The following is a 17527-nucleotide window of genomic DNA, read 5'->3' on the forward strand; positions in this document are numbered from 1 at the left end:
CTCTAAGGCCAAATGATACAACAAGGAGGTATATTCCACCACTCTTACTAACACCCTTATATGGAAATTAATTTGTAACACTGGTGCAGGGAGGGAGAAAGGGAAGAAAAGAAAGAAGTTGAAATATTAGACATGACTTACCATCTTCTATCAAATAGAATTCAGTTTTTGCATAGTTGCTCATTCCAGAGCCCACAACGGCTTTCACTCGAACATCATAATAAACATAAGGATCGACAATCTTTTCGGAAAGATCACAGTAATTACTTGAGGTGTTCATACAAGTTTCTACAGTTGTCCAAGAATGGCTTCTGAAGTAAAAGGAAGATAAAGTTAACTTAACATTTTATTGCATAAGAGTATTTTCAGACACTTAAGCAATAATTGCATAAAATCTGCAAAAAAAAAAAACCCAAAAAACAAAAACTTGACTTCAGTGATTCATTAGCTCATAGTTGATGCACAAGATACATTCATACATAGAATTGTATGTTGAGGTGTTTTTAGGAGGAGGAATTTGAGTCAGTTTCCTGACCAAAACAACTCCGTGTGAACGCAGCCTAAGAGGCAAAGGGTGAACCGATGTTTCTGGCACAGGTATGCATCAGGAGTACTATACACCTACATAGGGATACATACACCGGCCACTATCACTGTAAAAATTTATGCCACATGACAAACTTTTTAGTACAGGTAAGCATAGCAGACTAAATTTTTAAATACAAAAAAAAAAAAAAAAATATCAAAAAATGTTACGAGTCGGCTCAAATTCACATAGGGGACTGATTCTAGTGACAGACTCTCCAACACATCACCCTGCAGACTCAGCTGATTGTTCACACACTACTGTGGTGGAAGGAGAGGGGGAAGGGGGGAGATACAATATGGTCTGACACTATGAAAAGGACATTTATACAGCACTGTCCTCTAATAAACATTGTACACAAGTTTGCACATATGGTTTCCCTTACAGTATACACTTTAATGGCAAACTGTTTCCTGTTTGGTATCCAGTATATTCTAAGAGTACAGCACTGTATACAGAGCTATACACTTAGAGGCTCTTACTGTATAGTTTATACTGTTCTCTCTGCTGCTTGAACAGTTGTGGGAAAACCATTACATGGGATAGGATTTGGCATTAAAGGGATCCTATCTTTCAAACACATTTTTTTCTGACTAACACGTCGGAATACGCTTAAGAAAGGCTATTCTCCTACCTTTTGTTGTCTTCTCTGCGCCACTGTTCCGTAGGAATCCCAGTTTGTCGGTATGCAAATGAGTTATTTTGCAGCACTGGGGGCGTTCCCAATGCTGCGAGAGAACTCTCTCCAGCACCGCCTCCATCTTCTTCAGCAACATCCTCTTCACCAGTCTTTTTCCGGTGCAGGTTTCAGACTTCTAGGCCTTGGGCAGAGCAGACTGCGCATGCCCACAGGCCACAAGAAAATGGCCGTGTACACAGTATTGTAAGCGGCCATTTTCTCGTGGCCTGTGGGCATGTGCAGTCTGCTCTGCCCGAGGCCTAGAAGTATTAAACCTGTGCCAGAAGAAAAGGAGGAAGAGGCCGTTGCTGAAGAAGATAGAGGCGGTGCTGGAGAGTTCTCTTGCAGCATTGGGGACGCCCCCAGTGCTGCAAGAGAACTCATTTGCATACCAACAAAAACCCGGGATTCCTATGGAAGGGCGGCGCAGAGAAGACGACGAAAGGTAGGAAAAGAATAGCCTTTCTTAAGGCTATTCCGACAAGTTACTCAGGAAGGGAAGGGGAAAAAAAAAAAAAAAAAAAAAGTGCTTGAAAGATAGTACCTCTTTAAGGCAAGAAATAAGTACAAATAATTGTGATTTTGATTTCCGTTCACGCCCTACCCTGCTCTGCAGTAGGGTGCAATGTTAGCTGATTATTAGTGCATGATGCTTTGTTCTTGTAAACTACATCAAGCAGTGCACATATCATAACATAATCCAATAACGACCCATTAAAAGGTTTCTTACCTTGGAGACTTGTATTCCACTTGAAAATAGGGAGTGACAGAAGTTACGTCGTAGTCCCAGGATAATGTAGTATTGAAGTTGTATGATATCTTCTTCAAGTTAAATGGTTTCTGAACTAAAGACAAAAATGGAGAATACATTCACGTTAGAATGTCAAATCATAACAATGGCACCTATAGAAATTTTCTTGCTGTGTGACTGTTTATATCTGAGGGTCAGGAACTAGGACACAACAAAGTCTGGTTGTTCTCCCCAAGTTGCTGAAGTTGGATACTACTGGCTACATTTTTAAGGTAAAGGTATTCCCCAGTTAATGGCTGTGTAGCTTTATAGGTTCACCAGCAGCCCAGCGCAATGAGTGGCCATTTACTCATTGTGTGCCTTCGGCCTTTAACCCCTTCCCGCTGATGACATTTTTCGTTTTTAGCGGTGTCAGGTGTACTTTTCAGTTATACCATTTTGGGGAATCGCTATTGCTTTGATCACTTTTTATTAAATTTTTTTTTATCAGAGGCAAAACTGTGAAAAACACGTCGGTTTGGCACTTTTGACTTTTTCCCGCTCCTGGGTTTACCGTATAGGAAAAATATTCTTATAAGGGGCCACACGGTGTCTCAGTGGTTAGCACTGCAGCGCTTTGCTGTGAAATTTTTTTTGCCAAGGGCAAAAAAACAAAAAAAACAAAAACCATCTGCAAGGAGTTTGTATGTTCTCCCCGTGTTTATGTGTATATACATATACACTTTTTTTTTTTTTTTTTTTTTTTTTATATATAGATTTGTAGAGCAGGTGTTTTCAGACACAGGGATACCTAATGTGTAGGTGTTTCACAGTATTTAAGTGCTTTTTCTATGTGTTCTAGATAAACAGGGGCAATTTGAAATTTTAATACTGTGTAATTTTTTTTATACCGTAAATACTCGAGTATAAGGGGGGGGGGATGCAGCAGGTTGGAGTTTGTGGGTGCTGGGGAAGGGGAGGGGGTGTTTTAGTTGTTTGTCTGCCCCTTCCCTGAGCTTGAGGACAGAGGTTTTTTTTCCCCCTACTTGGAATCCAGCCTGGCTGACTATAGGGTATCTGCAGTGCTCCTATTAACCCCTTCCCGACTGAATAGGAGCACTGCAGATACCCTATATTCAGTAGACCGGGTATATATATTCATTTATTAGACCCCCTAGGGGTCTTGAACCCGAGGGGGTCTGATTACTAATGCAATAAATCATCATTTCTTTTGCAGGCTATATAGATTAGCCTGCAAAAGAAAGTTACTGCAGACAAGCCAGAGAGCCTTCACAAAGCTCCCGGCTGTCACACCGTGACGTCAGCCACTGGCGCCACGCGCTGCCAGGAAAATGGTGCCTTTGTCATCGAGGTGCTAAAAGGGTTAATGCCTGCGACTTAGCATATGTACAGGCGGCCGCCATAGTTATACACTTGGGGTTAAAACCAACTTCAGAATCAGATATATTTGATCAATTCTCAATCACAAAACCTGACAAGAGGATATCTATTTATTTAGCCTCCAGCTTTCTCACATTCACTATATTCCCACAAATAGCTGAATAAATACCACTAAAGGCTAGTTCGCACGGGGGCAAGGAGGCGGATTTTGACAGTGGATTTCACCTCAAAAACCGCCTCCATACAATGGTGATCTATGGAGACCGCTAGTGTTGGTTTTTCCGCTAGAATTCTTTTCCCGCTAACAGAAAAAAGCAGCAACAAGACCTTTCTTCAGGCAGATTCCGCCTAAGGAAAGCAATAGAAGTGAATTGGAGGGCCGCTTTTTTTTTTTTTTTTTTTTTTTTTATGGTCTATTCACTTTAGAGGAGGAGAAAACCGCCTGGCGTTTTCTGAAGCGGTCTTTACCAAAAACCGCTTCCTAATTAGGAAGCATTTTTTTTTTCCGGACCAAAATAAGCCAGGCGGTTTTCACGAGTGAACTAGCCCTAATACAAACTCAATTCCAATGAAGTTGGGATGTTGTGTAAAACATAAATAAAAACAAAATACAATGATATACATGTCCTTTTTAACCTACATTCCATTGAATACACTACAAAGACAAGATATTTAATGTTCAAACGGGTTATTTTTTTGCAAATATTCACTTATTTTGTGAAAGGAGTGAAAAATGTACCAAAAAAGCTAGGACAGGGACAACAAAAGTCAGGGGGGGGGGGGGGGGGGGGTTTGGAGAAAAAAAAAAAAAAAAAAAAAAAAAAAAAAAAAAAAAGGGTGTCCGCATGATTCGTGCAGGCAGTGTGTGGCAAGCACATGGACCCCATTATAGTCTATGGAGTCTGTTTGCTTTTACAGCACAGCGCTTGCAATTGCGTTTGTATTCTGTTCAGGGGGATCTCCATGCGGACTCTCCCCAGACGGAATACAAAATCAGATGTGAACCAACCCTAAGCAAGGCTGAAAGTCAGCAATGAATGTCCGTAACATTAGATCCCTCAGGCAGCAATGCATTAAAAACCGCCATTCTCTAACGGATATTACCACATGGGCTCAGGAACACTTCAGAAAACCACTGTCAGTGAACATAGTTAGTTGCTACATCTACAAGTGCAGGTTAAAACTCAATCAAATTCAAAGAGTGAGTATTTCCCCAAAAAAAATTATATATTCCTCACAGTGTGCCTGTGATTGTTCCGGCATCTCAGCAGCTCGCTTTGACACAATATTTTTTTTTTTTAAACTCGTTTTATTGAAGATTACATAACAAAGCAAGTAATACAATCAAAACAAAAGAAAAACACAGGTACAGTATAAGCACAAGAAACATATAGTTAACCAGAAACAAGCCACAGCACTGGTCCATCCCGACCCCAACCCAACCACCCCGACCACAACACAGTTCTGAACACAATATCACATGACACAACAACAAAGTTACAACAGTCACATATATTCCCCACACGAGGAGTCACAGACCTATCTGGCAGTAGCTCCCATTTATGGAGCAAAGGTGTCTAGGGCCGAACGCATCATGGGAGCAGAGTATTGGGTCACGGGAGAATCACACCACGCACCCCATACCGTAGTAAATTTCTGGGGACAGCCCCTCCCTTTATATATAATCTGATTAAATGGGAGAACCGAGTTAACCATTTTCCGCCATTGGGAGACAGATGGGGATCTAGGGGCCATCCACCGCAAGGCGATGGCTTTCCTAGCATAAAACAAGCACTCTCTAAGAAAAAATCGAGTATGATGCTGCCACAACTCCTCCTCCAAAACGCCAAACAGGCAGACTTCGGGAGAAAACGGGACTGGGCGGCCCAGGACATCTGCCAGAAGGTCTACCACTCCCCTCCAAAAGGTGCGAACCACCGGACAACCCCACATCATGTGCCAAAAATCTGCACGAGGATACGGACACCTGAGACAAGTCGAGCTAGACATACGGCCCATTCTGTGCAAACGGACAGGGGTCAAATAACATTGGTGTATGATAAAAATTTGGATCAATTTATTATTAGCTGAAGGAGAGACATAAAGAGGAGATTCCAAAACCTCCTGAAACAGCTCATCAGTCAATTCTGGGATATTGGTGCGCCAACGCGTCAGAGCCGGGGACTCAGCCAGAGATACCTTTACATGAATTAGATGGTTATATAGAACCGAAATAAGACCCCCAGGGCCCTGAGAGCGTAGCACACCAATGAGCGGGTATTCGGAAATGGCACACGGTTGGGCAGGAAATATCGAGGAAAGAGCATGACGTATCTGAAGAAACCTAAAGAACTGGTGTCTTGGGATCTCATGTGATGCGGTCAAAGAGTCAAAAGTAACAAACACCCCCTGTGTATATAAATTCGCTAGAGTAGACACCCCATATCGTGACCAAGACCTAGCATCAGGTAACACAAATAGATCAGACAAGCCAGGATTGTCCCACAAGGGGGTCTCTGCAGGGGTGTCCGAATAAGAAGATACTTTGCTTTGACACAATATTAATGAGCGTGTTCTTGGCGTTGGTGATCAGCATGCTCCAGCATTTTCGCAACTCTGAAGCTGGCCTGCCGCTGAACTTGGTTCTTGCACTGTGCCTGGGATTGTTCCGACATCTCAGCACCTCGCTGGAACATCATATAATGAGCGTGTGGTTGGTGTGGATGATCCACCTGCTCCAGCATTTCGGCAGCTGTCAAGCTGGCCTGCTACTGAACTCTTTCCTGGCGCTGTGCCCATGATTGGTCTGGCATCTCAGCAGCTCACTGGGACCCCATATAATGAGTGTGTTGTTGGCGTTGATGATCCACATGCTCATGCGTTTCGGCAGCTCTCAAGCTGGCCTGCCGCTGAACTTGGTTCTTGCACTGTGGCTGGGATTGTTCCGGCATCTCAGCAGCTCGCTGGGAAGCCATATAATGAGCATGTTATTGACGTTGATAATTCCCTTCAGCTGCGCTTGAGAAGAACTCTGACTTCTTGCTACCCTACCTTCATAGCTGTCAACAAATTTGATTCTCTTTTTCCAAGCATGTTAAAAATTGGCAAACTGCCAATTTAGATTACAGGAGTTTGTCAGCAGTGGAGCAGATCAGATAATATGCAAAGGTGTCTACACACTGAGGGTTAAAGGGGTATTCCCATGACGCTTGTTCACTAACCTGCAGGCTGTTGTGCTCTCTTCACTTCCTGCTTTTCTCGGCACATCGGTGGGCAGGGTTTCACTTGCACGGGATTGAGCTTGGAGTTTGCATTACATACAGAAGTAACGGACTCCCTATCTCAGTCCTTATCAGCCAAATTCAATTAAACCGACTGATAAGAGCTCAGAAATCCCGGAGCTCTCACCTCCCCTATCTGAGAAGCTCCGCTACTTATCTGACACAAACAGCTCAGAGCTGCTACCAGCCCCTCCCTCCCCCCTGAGAGCAGGCAGCTACATCACTTGACAAATGAGCAGATAATCCCAAGGGCCATAGAAACGGAGTGTAAACAATGAAGTGAATAAATTAAGATAGCGGCCAAACAAAATTTTGATAAAGCAATACATTTAGGAAAAGTCTTAAATTCACATAAACTAGCAGTATAGATAGGATGCTTGTGATGGGACAACCCCTTTACGTGTGTTGACACAGAGAGATAGCAGCCCTGGGTGAGATACACTGTTCCTGCAGCAACTTAATATAGTATGTGAACCCAAATTCATAACGGTCATGAAACCATGTCATTTACCGGGATAAAAGGTGGCCTATATTTTAACTGAGGTTACAATCTATTTGTGTGTCAAATTTCATTCAAATCCGTTCAGCCGTTTTTGCGTGATTGAGGAACAAATAATAATAATAAATAATTATAACAACAACAACATTATTATTATTATTCGGTTTATAGGTTTATAATATTAGTAGGATAGGATATATACAAGTTTATTTATCTGTTTGAACATTAAATATCTTGTCTTTGTAGTGAATTAAATTGAATATAATTTGAAAAGGACTTTCAAATCATTTTATTCTGTTTTTATTTCTGTTTTACACAACGTGCAAACATAATTGGAATTGAGGTTGTATTTTAAGGCTATATTCAAATCTGTATCCCCATTTGGAGTCTCTGGTGCCAGCCTGTTTTTTTTGTTGTTTTTTTTTTTTTTAGCAATTTCAGGAAGAAAAAAAAAAAAAAAAAAAAAGTCAAAGTGGGCTCTGTTCAGGTCTGACACCTGCTGTTTCTCTGTTCATCATAGATGGGCAATTTTTTTTTTTTTTTTTTTGCGGCTATTTGAGTCTTTTGAATTGCCAACCGCCTACTTTGTGAAATAAACAGATTTCTACTTATTTAATTATATGAATAAATAGTGATATTAGAGTAGATATAGAGATATTAGAGTAATGATGACAGGGGTGAACCTGCCCCTTTCGCCGCCCGAGGCGAACTACAGAAAGCCCCCCCCCCCCCCGAGGAGGAGGCGGAGCAAAGGGGCATGGCGACATGAAGGGGCACCGTTCGCAGGCACGGAGACAACCTGCTCTCTGCCTGAGCGTGAGGGGAGGCTGCTGGAGCAGCGCTGCTCCAGTGGCCTCCCCAAACCACCGCTCGGTGCTTGTCCTGGACTGGCTTAGGTGATCAAAAATGCCGCCCTCCCTGGGGCCCTGCCATAGCGCCGCCTGAAGCACTCGCTTCAGGTTGCCTCATGGGAGGTGCGGCGCTGAATGATGATATCCACATGACAGCTATGAGCAGACTAGCTAAACAGTAAAGAGTAGACATGGCTGAAGTAGGTGGATGCCTAATAATAATAATAATAATAATAATAAAAAAAAAAAATCATACACAGTCTGCTGATGTAGCACAGTGCGGTAAAATAATTTACCACCTTGCCAATTTATTTTTCTGTTTACATATTTCTCACATTCTAGAATTTAACCCCTTAAAGGGGTTGTCTGAGATAAAGTGCAAATAAACCCCTAAACTAAACTTCCTACCCCCACCTAACTGCCAATTTACTTTTTTTTTTTTTTTTTTTTTAATTTTTAAGTAAATATATAACTACCCATATCCCTGCGCAGTACACTTGTGTAGTTCTCTGTAGAAAGGAGTAGAGTAGCCTTTTTAAAGGCTATTCCAATGTGTTTTTCTAGTGATAGACTCCCTTTAAATGTTTTACAACATTTTTTGCTTTTAAATAATTTTTTCCGTCTCTAAAACCTAGGTGTGTCTTATAGTCTGAAAAATACAGTATATTCTATTTTTCTAGTGAGGTAGCTATACGCAATTCAGGCATGTTACTTTTTTTTGCCTATGCACTATGCAACATATATAGGTCACCTTTATTCTATTGGTCATTACAATTACAGCAATACCCAATTTATACAGTTTTTTTTATGTATTACTAATTTTGCACAATAAAAATCCATTTGGTGAAAAAGAAATCAAGTGTTTTTGTATCATCTTCAGAGGTTTAAGATTTTTCTGTTATCGGAGCTAGTTGACTACTTATTTTTGGCATAAAAAAAAAACTACACTTATTCAATAATAAGTGTAGTTTTTTTTATTGGTATGAGACATGTGAGATGTGACGTGAGATAGTGGACACACTTTTCCAGCAGATCCTTTCCTGGTTCCATATTCATACTTCCAAATACTCTTCTACTGAGAACACAGTAGAGGCTGTGAGGCTAGCAAAAGCCTGTTTGCCATGCACTCCTTAGGGCTAGTTGACACAGAGTTTTTTGCGAGCGGATTTTGACATGGAATCCGCCTCAAAATCTACCTGCAAAAACGCCTCCCATTCATTTCAATGGAAGCCGCTAGCTTCCCCTTCCCCCCCACTAGTGTTTTCTTTCAGCTAGCGGGGGAGAAAAAAAAAAAAAAAAACCGCATAAAAAAAAACCCATTTCCTAATTCCTTAAGCGGATTTTTTTCCTCTCCAAAAAAACTGTGTGAACATACCCTTAGAGTGGTCGTTGCTCACATGGTATGTCACACAGTATGTATAGTGACATAACATGTCACTACGCATACTGTATGTACCTACTTACAGAAAGTGAAAGGAGTAGAGCTGTATGTTATGAGTAACACACACTAAAAACAGGTTTGCATTTTTCATTGTACCTTCATATTTTTGCCTCCCGACCACATGTAACTAAGGGAAAAACTGCTTTTTACAAGTAAAAGTAACATGCAGTGTATATGAAACAGTGAAGTTTTTCCCCCCAGTGTGGTAAACAGTCCAAATAAAATAGAATCATTTCACTTTGAGACATTTCTATAACAGCCAATAACTTTGCTCTTCTACAGTGTGTTCTAGCCCCATGTAGAGAGCTGCAGCCAAAAAAGATGACGGAAAAGACCGTGGTGTGTATATGTGTGTTTGTAAGGCTCCGTTCCCATGGAGTAACGCGCCGCACACTCAGACACGCATACACGTGTCAGAGTGAGAGCACTCAAAACAGATCCCATTCACGTCAATGTGTGCCAGCTTACGGGCGATACACATGGAAATCAATGGGAGGCTTTTTAACCCATTGATTTCAATGTGTAGCACGTGTGAGCCGGCACACATTGAAGTGAATGGGATCTGTTTGGAGCGCTCACACTCTGACACGTGTATGCGTGTCTGAATGCACGGCGCGTTACTCCGTAGGAACCGAGCGTAAGGGGTGAGTTAGAGGGGAAGAAAAAATAAACACCATCTGTGACGGAATTAGATGACGCAGCATCTTTTAAAGAATGAAAAGTTGCTGAAATTAGTGGAGGTGGTGAAAGGTCTTCTACAACCCACATAGTCCCATAGTCTACAGGATGTAACCTTTTCTGTGCTTTCATGTTTTACACCCAACCTTCCAGGAGCCACAACATATTCATATAAAGAGTAGTTTTAAAAAAATAAATAAAATTGTGCTTATACTATAATATACTAAAAACTTTACCTTTCAATATCTTGTGCAAAATACACCGGGGGGAGGGGGAGGGGGAGGGGGAAGGAAAAAAAAAACAAAAAAAAAAAAAACAGGATGATGAACAGGATAAAACGATCGTGGTCACAGGGGGTGTGACCAGACACAGATGGGTTAGAGGCTCACAGTCAGCAGTTAGCCAGGGCCCAACAGGAACATGGCAGTGGCCATGGAAAGCCAGTCTAAAGATACTACATGTCTGGCAGCAAATTGAACTCGCCTCTGCTGCCTGTGGAGGACACAGTGCTGAACTCTATAGGCAGTAGTGATGAGCGCCAATGTATTCCATTTACAGAGGAGACAGTGGCCAGGAAATCTGGCTTTCCCTGACCACTGTCATCAGCTAAAAGACCAATCACAACTAATCTGAACATGTACCATCGTTGCTCTGAGGTTTCACGTAAACCGCCACTCTCTCACTGAATGTACTCTCAGAAAACCATAACCTCTTCATAGCAAGGTGTTATTTGTGGTCAATACAAATTGTTAGTGACACAGCGCGTAGTTACAGAAGAAATGTAAAAAGGAAAGGGAAACAATAGGTGTGACTGTCACTGATGTGGGTTTTGGTGTGAAGCCATAGTGGTTTGAAACAACACTAAACCTAGATATAAGAGCTAAAAGGAAACAGACTTGTCAGTCTGTAGGACCTCTGCATGGCCATCAGGTCTCCCACACTTGGTTAAATTTTGTGCTTGGAAAACAAGGTCACACAGAAAGTTACCAGTGGATACAATTTTTGAGATAGACATTAAAAGACAAGGGTTACTTATTAGAGATGAGCGAATACTATTCGAAACAGCACGCTCCCATAGAAATGAATGGATGTAGCCGGCAAGCGCGGGGGGGGGGGGGGTTTATGCGACCAGCCGCCGGCGAAGTATGCGTGCCAGCTGCTTCCATTCATTTCTATGGGAGCGTGCTATTCGGAACGGCTATGGAAGCAAGGATCACAGCTGTACTGTACCTTCTTCTGAATAAAAAAAGCTGACAGTCATTTGACTTTTACCTACCCTGGATGACCAGTGAGCGCGGATCCTTGCTTCCATTTCTTGTCCTGCTCAATCCCCGGTGTCTGCTGACGGAACCGCTGCCACTCTTACCAGAAATATTCACTTCACCATTGCATCTTAGGGCATTGTGACTCCATCACAACCCAGTCAGGTGAGAGGCCTTTTGGTCATTCTACATTTTTTCAAATTGTGTCCCTCTTCCAGTGTATACTAAACTTAGTGCGCTCGGTGTCTCTCCCTTTTCTTTTTTGCGCCAAGCTGATGAGATGCAACACATCGAAACAACTGTACTTGGCTGAGAGACTGTGCCTGGTAAAATCCCAACATCATTGCAAACAAAGGCCTCTAAGGTCGGGCATGATGTTAAAGGGAGCGCCCTCTATTAGTTTGCTTGACTGAGACTCTGTCTTCCTAATTACATCATGGAAGATAGACTTGCACATTCTCAGTGAGCGCCCTCTATTGGTGTGCATTCTTGAGGTACTGGCATCCTAATTACATCATGGAAGTCAGATTTGCATATTCTTCCCATGTACAATCCACCAAGACATAACTGCTTAATCCTCAGACATCATTGATCCCTCTCACTCCTATTGTGTGAATTCATTTATTACTCTAAAGTATCATTCTGTCTGTACATGAACTCTATGATTTGTAAAGTGAAATATGTTAGTGCTATATAATAAAAATGGATTAAAAAGTTATTATCTTGAAATAAGGAAAAGGGGGCCCAAACCTTGCCCAAAGATGGAATACATATGATGGAGTACAGAGGCTAGAGATATAAAATGGCACTTCTGCTCTTATTACACCACCAGATTACACATTTTTAGGACCCTGTGTTACAAGCACAGAACTTCCTTATTTGGATGGTTTTCAGATACAGTATATCAGACGCCTTACAGCAGCTTACTCTAGGGTAAAGGAAGTGGCACAATACAGTAGTCATCAAGTTTTTAAGTGTACGTACAGTAAACCTTTTCTAGTCTAGCAAGTAGTCATCCTAATCTGAAAATTTGTTTTACTAATAAAATAGTAAAAAAAAAAAAAAAAAAAAAAAAAAAACAAACACACCAAAAGTGCCAAAATGCTGTTCTATCGCGGTTTCGCCTCTGATAGGCATTTGAAAACAAAGCGGTTAAATCCCATCTCATCCATGTGCCATCTGTGCTTTTCAATCACGGCAAGCAACACACACGCGATTTTAAACATGTCACATTAGTCTTTCACATAACTTTTCAAGGTTAAAGGGTTAATATGAATGGCTTATTCTTAGATTGGGGATCTGAACAATGGGGATCTGATTCTCAGGAAGCAGGAACACATTGTGTAGTGACTTTGGATGATTGTGTCATGTTATTACATGGTGGGGGGGGCTGAATGCTGATGTACAAAACGGACAGATGGGGCTCCAACTGCATCTGTCATTAACCCTTTCGCATCCCGGGGTCTCCGGAAATTCTGCACCTTCAGTGACCAGAGCAATTTTAACAGTTTTGCGTTGGTCAAATCAAACCTAAATCGCAACATAAATAAAAAATAATTTTTCCGTAATGTAGACACCTGCAGCATTGTCAGAATGCCACTTGGTACTGTACACAAACAGGCCCGTTCATCCAATTTTTATTTAAGGTGAAAGTTTTATATTAAAAAAAAGCTAATAAATATTAGTTGCTAAAAGTAGACACCAAACAAAAAAATTATAAGCACCAAAGCTCCTTATTAAAAAAAAAAAAAAGCTCAACATAAGCCTACACCTGCATGAACATGAAAAAGTGCACCCCTAAACCCTACATTTTTTTTGAAAGTATATAACCTGCAGATTACATGTGTCTCAATAGTCATGACCACTTTCATGTAACTTTGTGACAATTTTTTTTTGAAAAAAAAAAAAATAAAAAAATTAAGCACCAACACATATATTTGCACCTAAAACTCCTATTCAATTGTACATTCACCGACAAAACACATAAAATAATAGATCCAGGTGTACACAATTTTGTATATATACCGTAAACAACTACAACAAGAGCGCGTGCTCTCAAAAACATGGATACAGAAGACCAGTGGCATAACTAGGAATGGAAGGGCCCCGTGGCGAACTTTTGACATGCTGAGGACCACTCACAGTGCTGCGAGAGAACTCATTTGCATACTGAAACCCGGGATTTCTACCGAATGGCGGCCGGAAAAGACATCTAAAGGTAGGAGAAGAATAGCCTTTCTAAAGGCTATTCCTACATCTTTTCAGACAGGCCTACCATAATTCCTAATGTAAACCCTTCTGTACCCTCATTAGAATCCCTAAAATGTAACACTTCTCTATTGCATTACCCTTCATGATATGATGCCATTTCAGGCTAACTTTATATGTCCAAGCACCATCCACATGTTAAAGGACACAACTAGTGACGGCTCATAAAATTTTATGTTTGTGTAATGAAAGTAACCTTTATTACAAAATTGTCAGTCTACTGTATAATTCTGCCCCTGCGACCTCTTGTGTGACCCCCTCTACCTCATAGATTGTAAGCTCTGGCGAGCAGGGCCCTCAGTCCCATTGTGTGAAATGACTTTCTTTGTAATGTATCTTTCTGTCTGTATTTGAACCCTACAAATTGTACAGCGCTGAGGAATATGTTGGCGCTATATAAATAAAATGTATTATTATTATTATTATTATTATTAAGAGAAAACATTTGCTTTTTAATTATAGGATTCCTTTAAGGGAACTCTTGCCTCCCCAAAACATATTCAACTGACACAACCAGGTTACAGAGCACATTATAGTAAAACCATATACCTCTCGTTATATACGTAACTTCTGTAGATTCTGATAAAATACATCTTTGACGTCTTATGCATATGAGGCAGTTTGTGCGCTGGGGGCGGGCTTCAGCTTTCATGAAATGAATATTAATATAATGCTGTGACATCACCCATCCTAGTTGAGCAGCAAAAGCAGAGCTCCCGGGGCTAAAGATCCATCCCTGTGTACTACCTGCTTCAATTGTATAAGATGTTTTTCTCCAAATCTACAAAAGCACTGTACATAACAGAGGTATATTATTTTTTATCACAGTAATGTGCTCTGTAACATGGTGGCAACAGTTGAATAAGGAAGTCACATGGCACAAGAACCCAGCCACCTGACCTATCTCCGAGAACAAATCTGTCAAATCTAAAATATAATGAGGAAGTAAAGAGTACTGACGCATACACTATCCAAGGTTGCACAATAAAAAAAAAAAAAAAAAAAAATACAAGAAATCCTTCTAATGTGGTTAACGAAAAGGAACACACAGAACAAACGTAAAAGTAGAAAACATATTAAAGGGGTCAGGCAGTTTTGCTACTAACAACTAAAGTACACCACTTCTGACCTGGGGCACACTGCACTATGGTGTGTCAATCATTGTAACTGTACACAACAGTATATACAGCAGATGGGATCTTTTTAATGAATCGATATTCACTTTCTAGGGGACCTACAGCAGCTCTGCAACCCACCGATCAGCTCGATTTATCTTCAGAGCTGCACTTCTGCATAACAGAAATGGAAGTCTGAACATAATAATTGTAATGTAATTGTAACATTTCTAACACTTTCACTCTTTTGCATCATTCAGGTTTCCATTTAAAAATACAAAATATTTACTTCACCATTGTCAGTTAATAATGACTATTTTTAAAGCGGTTGTTGGATAAACTGATCTATATAACCTAAACACCCTAACCCCTGTCTACCTTCTAAATTAATTACTTTACCAAAAATCTGTAGTTACCTAGATCACTGCGCAGCCATGTGACCGCCCCAAGCACATTTTCTGGTGACATTCCATTTTCAGAAAAATCACTAATACTAACTCACCCTCACCAAGTGGTGGTGCTACCCACCAGGATTATCAGGGAAAAATGTCACATTGGAGAACTTTACTAAAAAGGTATATCCAACAAGCCATCAGGATATAACAGTACTGGTCAGGGTAAAAACTATACTGTAATATATCGGAGTGGGACGCCGCTGGTGTGTGGACGTCTATAGGTGACACACTCTGGGACACCACTGGTGTATGGACATTTATAGGGGATGTCACTGATATCTATAAGGGATGTGCTCTGGGACACCACTGGTGTACAGATGTCTATAGGGGATGCTCCCGATGTACAGACATCTATAAGAGATGTGCTCTGGGACACCACTGGTGTACAGATGTCTATAGGGGATGCTCCCGATGTACAGACATCTATAAGAGTTGTGCTCTGGGACACCACTGGTGTAAGGATGTCTATAGGGGATGCTCCCGATGTACAGACATCTATAAGAGATATGCTCTGGGACACCACTCGTGTAAGGATGTCTATAGGGGTTGCTCCCGGTGTACAGACATCTATAAGATGTGCTCTGGGACACCACTGGTATATGGATGACTATAGGGGATGCTCCCGATGTACAGACATCTATAAGAGTTGTGCTCTGGGACACCACTGGTGTATGGATGTCTATAGGGGATGCTCCCGATGTACAGACATCTATAAGATGTGCTCTGGGACACCACTGGTATATGGATGACTATAGGGGATGCTCCCGATGTACAGACATCTATAAGAGATGTGCTCTGGGACACTACTGGTGTACAGATGTCTATAGGGGATGCTCCCGATGTACAGACATCTATAAGAGATGTGCTCTGGGACACCACTGGTGTACAGATGTCTATAGGGGATGCCCCCGATGTACAGACATCTATAAGAGATGTGCTCTGGGACACCACTGGTGTACAGATGTCTATAGGGGATGCCCCCGATGTACAGACATCTATAAGAGATGTGCTCTGGGACACCACTGGTGTACAGATGTCTATAGGGGATGCTCCCGGTGTACAGACATCTATAAGAGTTGTGCTCTGGGACACCACTGGTGTATGGATGTCTATAGGGGATGCTCCCGATGTACAGACATATATAAGATGTGCTCTGGGACACTACTGGTGTACAGATGTCTATAGGGGATGCTCCCGGTGTACAGACATCTATAAGAGTTGTGCTCTGGGACACCACTGGTGTATGGATGTCTATAGGGGATGCTCCCAATGTACAGACATATATAAGATGTGCTCTGGGACACCACTCGTGTAAGGATGTCTATAGGGGATGCTCCCGATGTACAGACATCTATAAGAGTTGTGCTCTGGAACACCACTGGTGTATGGATGTCTATAGGGGATGCTCCCAATGTACAGACATCTATAAGAGTTGTGCTCTGGGACACCACTGGTGTATGGATGTCTATAGGGGATGCTCCCAATGTACAGACATATATAAGATGTGCTCTGGGACACCACTCGTGTAAGGATGTCTATAGGGGATGCTCCCGATGTACAGACATCTATAAGAGATGTGCTCTGGAACACCACTGGTGTATGGATGTCTAAAGGAGACACCACTGGTGAACACATAAGCCTCCGGCACACAATAACACAAGGCCTATGCATGCATATATTTCCCACACTGTAGCTGCAGTAGTGTGAGCCAGCATTCAGACCTGAGAACATGACGTAGGAGTTAAGTAGGATACAGGGAGAACATCAAACAGACAGAAGGCTTGACAGTCACTGACTGACACTAAGAAACCTGTCAGCAGGTGGCCATTAGGTGAGAACATTACCTGGCACAGCAGACACCGCCAGAACTGAGAGGACATAGAGCAGGAGAGATACGGTCCTGGATGGGATGGCTTCCATGTCTGACTGCGGCACGGCTTTATATGTACGAACAACCCACGTAAGAAAAGCGCCTGGAAACTCCCTTCAGTGTGGTAGGGAAGTAAGAGAGGGCGGCGCCCGGGCACGCATGTCCGCTGCAGGGAAGAGCTTCCCCTACACTGCAGGCTCATAACAAACACTTGGGAAGGTTCCAGCCTTGACGAGCGCGCTAGAGTGGAGCAGCTTCCCCCTGATGTCATGGAGGTGGGGCCGGTCAGGAAGGGGCGGGGTCACAGATAGCAGGAGCAGCGCACGTGGAGAGGAGGAGAGGGAAGAAGGCTGATGGATGGGACATAATAAAGTGCATTGTTATTAAAGGAGTTTTCCAGGACAACCACTT

At 42.0% G+C, this 17527-nt stretch overlaps 1 protein-coding gene across 2 annotated transcripts in view; it reads right to left on the reverse strand.

Annotated features, from left to right (window-relative positions):
- Window positions 1-17317, reverse strand: part of IFNGR1 (interferon gamma receptor 1) — a 49875-nt gene extending 32558 nt beyond the window's left edge. Inside the window, exons 1-3 of one of the 2 annotated variants that reach the window (XM_075267945.1) lie at window positions 17091-17317; window positions 1996-2110; window positions 142-311 (exon numbers count right to left, since the gene is read on the reverse strand). In XM_075267945.1, coding sequence (XP_075124046.1) covers window positions 142-311; window positions 1996-2110; window positions 17091-17166 — 361 coding nt within the window. In that variant the 5' untranslated portion in view covers window positions 17167-17317. The remainder of the gene's footprint in view (window positions 1-141; window positions 312-1995; window positions 2111-17090) is intronic. The other variant, XM_075267944.1, reaches the window with a different exon arrangement.
- Window positions 17318-17527: the final 210 nt, after the last annotated feature.

Source organism: Leptodactylus fuscus, chromosome 3 (genome assembly GCF_031893055.1).
Source record: "Leptodactylus fuscus isolate aLepFus1 chromosome 3, aLepFus1.hap2, whole genome shotgun sequence".
In the NCBI taxonomy this organism is placed as follows: domain Eukaryota; kingdom Metazoa; phylum Chordata; class Amphibia; order Anura; family Leptodactylidae; genus Leptodactylus; species Leptodactylus fuscus.